This window comes from Vombatus ursinus, unplaced genomic scaffold (genome assembly GCF_900497805.2).
Source record: "Vombatus ursinus unplaced genomic scaffold, bare-nosed wombat genome assembly UNPS02014863.1, whole genome shotgun sequence".
Lineage (NCBI taxonomy): Eukaryota > Metazoa > Chordata > Mammalia > Diprotodontia > Vombatidae > Vombatus > Vombatus ursinus.
In genome coordinates this window covers 21,498,626-21,503,658 of record NW_020954641.1, presented here as the reverse complement: position 1 = coordinate 21,503,658, position 5,033 = coordinate 21,498,626, and the positions used below count along the sequence as shown (strand labels likewise).

At 43.7% G+C, this 5,033-nt stretch overlaps 1 protein-coding gene across 2 annotated transcripts in view; it reads left to right on the top strand.

Annotated features, from left to right (window-relative positions):
- Window positions 1–5,033, top strand: part of FABP6 (fatty acid binding protein 6) — a 9,465-nt gene that overhangs the window by 3,208 nt on the left and 1,224 nt on the right. The window contains exons 2-3 of one of the 2 annotated variants that reach the window (XM_027841664.1): window positions 667–842; window positions 1,575–1,664. In XM_027841664.1, coding sequence (XP_027697465.1) covers window positions 667–842; window positions 1,575–1,664 — 266 coding nt within the window. Of the gene's footprint in view, window positions 1–666; window positions 843–1,574; window positions 1,734–5,033 lie in introns of those variants that run through there. The other variant, XM_027841662.1, reaches the window with a different exon arrangement.

Here is a 5,033-nt window from a genome sequence, read left to right as displayed (position 1 = left end):
TGTGTGTGTGTGTGTGTGTGTGTGTGTGTGTGTGTGTGTGTAATCTTTGATAGGGTGCTTGAACTAAATTTTGAAGGAAGGGATTCTAAGAATTTGGAGGTGAAGACAGAGTGCATTCCAGGCATGAGGGACAACCTGTGCAAGGCTGTGGGGACAGGACATGGAGTATCTCACGTGAAGAACAGCAAAAAAGCTAATTTGACTAACTATGGAGCATACAGAGGGGAGAATAATCATCATCATCATCATAATAGCAACTAACATTTATATAGGGCTTACACTGTACCAGGCACTGTGCTACAATTATTATCTTATTTACAATTATTTTACAATTATTATCTTATTTGATTCTCACAACAATTATTATTATTATTATTTTTATTATCTTCCTTTTACAGATGAGGAAACTGAAGCAAACAGAGGTGAAGTGACTTGTCCAAGGTTATACAGCTAGTACTCCTCTGAGGTCCTGAGTTCAAATGTGACCTCAGACACTTATTAGCTGTGTGACCGTGGGCAAGTCTTAAGTGACTTATGGGGGTTAAGTCCCCAGTTGCCGAAAAAAAGGAAACAAATGAGGAAACTTACTAGGTTCCTAGAGAAAAGACAAAACTTCTTTTCTTTCGAAGAATTGATTGTAAACAGCAAATGTGATTTTTTTCTTAGGACTTTCCAGTGATATTATTGAAAAATATAGGCACTTCAAGACAACCACTGAGGTGATTCAGGATGGGAACAACTTTACCTGGATCAATAACTACCCAGGAGGTCATACTGTGACAAACAAATTCACTATTGGCAAGGAGAGTGAAATGGAGACCATGGGAGGCAAGAAGTTCAAGGTGAGGGATGACATGGCCAAGCCAGATGCATCCTCCCTCTCACAGCGTAGGGAGTCCATCAGGGATTGGGGTCCTTCCTATGGCCAGGGACACACACATTCTTATTTCCCTAATTCTCTGAAAGGTCAGCTTGCTCTGTTCCCTCTTGTCTCAGTCTCCAGGATAACCAAGTGGGTAGCAGTGGGACCTGGGGCATTAATTAAGCCAGACTCGTAAATCTGTCAGGAAATATATTCCATATTCCAGGTACCTCCGTGAATCCAAGCCAGACCATTATTGCTGACTATGTCCCAGCTATTATTGGCTCATACTTCCCAGGAAAGCAATATTTGGGCAGTTTGGTGGCAAGGAATGTGTGTGGGGGAAATTTATCACTATGCCTTCTTCCCCCCAACCTATGTTTCCTCAGTCTTGCTTTAGCATAGGGGTGGGGAACATGTGGCCTAGAGGCCGCAGGTTCACCCCCTTTGCTCTACTACCTGAGGCAAATGCTTGCTCACCTCACCTTAGAGATGCTTAATGCTTCTTTGTCTCCCTGAGTTCCCCTCCACCAGACTTCACACTAGAATTCACTATCCCAGACCGTCTTCTCCCACCCCATGCTGGCTTCGCTTTCTATGGCTCCACCAAGAAGTTATCAATCACTTTGCATAGGGCTCCAATGTTGTTTCTAGTTTGGTTTGTACTTGAAGAAACTCAGCGATTTGGGGGCTGTGTTTGCTTTTATCTCAGGCCACAGTGAAGATGGAGGGGAACAAGATTGTGGCTACCTTCCCCAACTATCAACAAACCTCAGAGATCGTAGGGGGAAAGCTGGTGGAGGTAAGTCTGGGGTTCACCTCAAGAAATTCGTGGTGCTCCTTGAGCTGCTGCAGAATTTGTATCAAATGACATTCCAGTGAATGAAGGGGCCCTTCTCAGGGAAAAATCTGGTACCGTTCCTGTTTGTTATCACAGGCTCTAGATCAGCAATTTATTTTATTTTTTTATTAATTTGTTTTGATTTCTCAACAATCACTTCCATATGCTTTTAAGATTAAAATTTTTCTCCCCCTTCTTCCCCACTACCCTCCCCAAGACAGCGCACAATCTGATATAGGCTATACATATACATTCCTATTAAACATATTTTCAGATTAGTGATGTTGTAAGTAAAAATTAGAGCCAATAGGGAGAACCACCAGAAAGAGGAAACAAAACTCAACAGAAGAGAAAAAAAAATAGCAAACAGTATGCTTCAATCTGCATTCAAATTCCAAATTCTTTCTTTGGATGTGGATGGCATTTTCCATCACGAGGCCTTTGGAGATGTCTTAGATCCTTGTATTGCTGGGAAGGGTTAAGTTTATCCATATTAGTCTAGATCAGCAATTTCTAACTTTTTTGTGTATCATGGACCACTTTGGCACTCTGATGAAGCCTATGGACTCCTTGGAGTAATGTTTTTAAATGAATTAAACATATAGGATTACGAAGAAAAACCATTTTACTGAAAGACATCAAAACACATATTTTTAAAAGTTAACCAACTCTAGGCTATGAAGCCCCAAGCTAGAAGGGGCCTCAGACATTATCTAGTCCACTCCTTTATTTTACAGATGAGGAAACTGAGGCCCAGGGAGGGAAAGTGAATTGTTCACAGTCACATAGGTAGTACCAGAAGCAAGATTTGAACCCACAGAGCACCAGCCCTGAAGTCAGGAGGACCTGAGTTCAAATCCAGCCTTAGACCAAACACTTGACACTTACTAGCTGGGAAAGTCACTTAACCCCAATTGCCAAAAAAAAAAAAAAGATTTGAACCCAGGACTTCTGACTCCAGAGCTAGTGCTCTTTCTGTCCCTTCTCTACCACTCCCCAAAGCTACACTGTCCTTTCTATTCTCTTTTTTAAGAATTCTCAGACGGTTCTTGCCTCTCCCCCAAAATCGTCCTTATAAGCAGGGAGAGTGAATGACTAATAGACGACTTCAGGTGAAGTAGAAGGAGAAGTTTTCACTTTCTACTAGAGGGAGGTCTTCAGTTCCATTCCACTTTAGAGTGATTAAGCAACTCTAGAATGCTTCCTGGTTTCTCCTACAAAGCTTTTTTTTTTCCATTACTCCCTCTTTCCTCTCATCTTCCTCTCTGTTCCTTGTATGTTATGGCTGAAAAAAAAAGTTACATCCATTCTTTGATGTTCCATGTTAAGACATTCCTAGTGCGAACAGACACTTACAAGCTGTGTGACCCTGGGCAAGCCACTTCACTGTTTGCCTCAGTTTCCTCACCTGTAAAGATAAGCTGGATAAGGAAATGGCAAACCACTCCAGTATGTTTGCCAAGAAAATCTCGAGTGAGGTCACGAAGAGTCGGACAGGACTGAAACGATTGAACGACAACAGTGCAAGCCGGCCTAATTTGATATGCCTCGGGAGGAGGAGCTTGGCCTGTGAAATGATCTCAATACTCCTGCAGACTGCAGGCCGTGTTGCAAGTATGCATTTGGACCTAATTGGGTTCCCTTGAAGAGACTCCATGGTAATGGCTTACCTAGGGTCTCGGGGAGAGGTCCAGGGAGGAAGGAGCTCCTGTCAGGCTGAAGATTCCAGCCTGACGGACATAGAAACAACACTGGATTTGGAGCCCCAGGATTAGGTCTAAACCTCACTCTTCCGTTTGTCACCTTTGTGACTCTGGGCAGGTCATGTGACCTCTCTCTCGGCCTTAGTTTTCTCACCTGCAAAATGAGGGGGTTGGACGTCAAAGAGGTTGATCCCCAAGATCCCTTCCACACTTAAATCCTAAAATGCCTCCAGTATACTGGGAGCAGAGGGGAATGCCATGATCCCACCAGTTTGAGAATCAGAGTCAAGGTCAGGGAAATCACAGGACCACAGATCTGGTGCTGGAAGGGACGTTAGAAGCCGTCTCGTTCTATTCTCTCTCCTCCTTTTTGTTGTCAGTCATTTTCCAGTCACATCTGACTCTTCATCACCCCATTTGTTTTTGCTGTTTTGGTTTTTTTTTGGCAAAGATACTGGAATGGTTTGCCATTTCCTTTTCCAGCTCATTTGACAGATGAGGAAACTGAGGCAAACAGGGTTAAGTGACTTGCCCATGGTCACACAGCTCGTAGGTATCTGAGGCCAGATTTGAATTCATGAAGATGAATCTCTCTGAGTCCAGACCCGGCACTCTAGCCACTGTGCTACCTAGCCGCCCTCTTCTCCCTTCATCTTACCTATGATAAAACTGGGTTCCAGGGAGTATAGGTAACTTGTCTGAGGCAAGCACGAGAGACTGCATTTGAACCCAGGTTCTCTGCTTCGAGAGCCATCCCTCTTTCCATTCTATGGGAAGCAGCATGGCATGATGGGCAGAGTGGTAAACTGAGAGTCAGGAATCCTGGGTTCAAATCTCTCCTCAGATCCTAGCTGTACGAGCCTGATGAGTCTTTCAGTCACACTTTCCTTAGCAATAAAACAGAGATAATAATACCTACCTTATAGGGTTATTGTGAGGATTAAATGAGATGATATATGTAAACCACTTTGCAACCTAAAAGGGTTATTTAAATGTTAGCTATTAGTACTGGCACTGGGTCTCCTCCTTAATCTTTTCCCTAGAAATCAGAACAATAAAGTGTAGGAGCTGGAAGGGCCCTTAGAGCTCATCTAGTCTATTACCTTGGCTTTTTAAAAAAGAAATCTGAGGCCCAGCAGGGGAAGAGGCATGCCTGCATTCAGCTATTCTCACCAGGGCTTCGGGGCCCCTGGAATTTATGGGACGGTTCTTGGGATTCCAGGGGCACAGGAACCAGATTTGCCTGAAAGCATGCACTGAAAATCTCCAGGATTTGACCCTCCCAGGAAGCACCTATTTCCTGGGTCCTGGAGGCATCTAACAGAGTCTTTTATGATCTTGGGTCTCAGAGTTCAGGTATGCAGGGTCCACCCCCACCTCCAAGCCTTGTTTGCCATGGGAAACAGCTGCTTTTTGGGCCCTGGACAGTGGGGGCTCTAAGCAGTCATAGAAAGCAATCACTCCTGCAGGGGATGATAATGGCTCTTACATAGTATTCTTCTCTCATTTAGTCATAGCTCTTTCTCTTTAGAGCTTTGCATTTTAAAAAGTGCTTTCTTTCCTAAATCTCTGCCAAGTAATATAAACTGTGCAATAATTATCTCTCTCTCTCTCTCTCTCTCTCTCT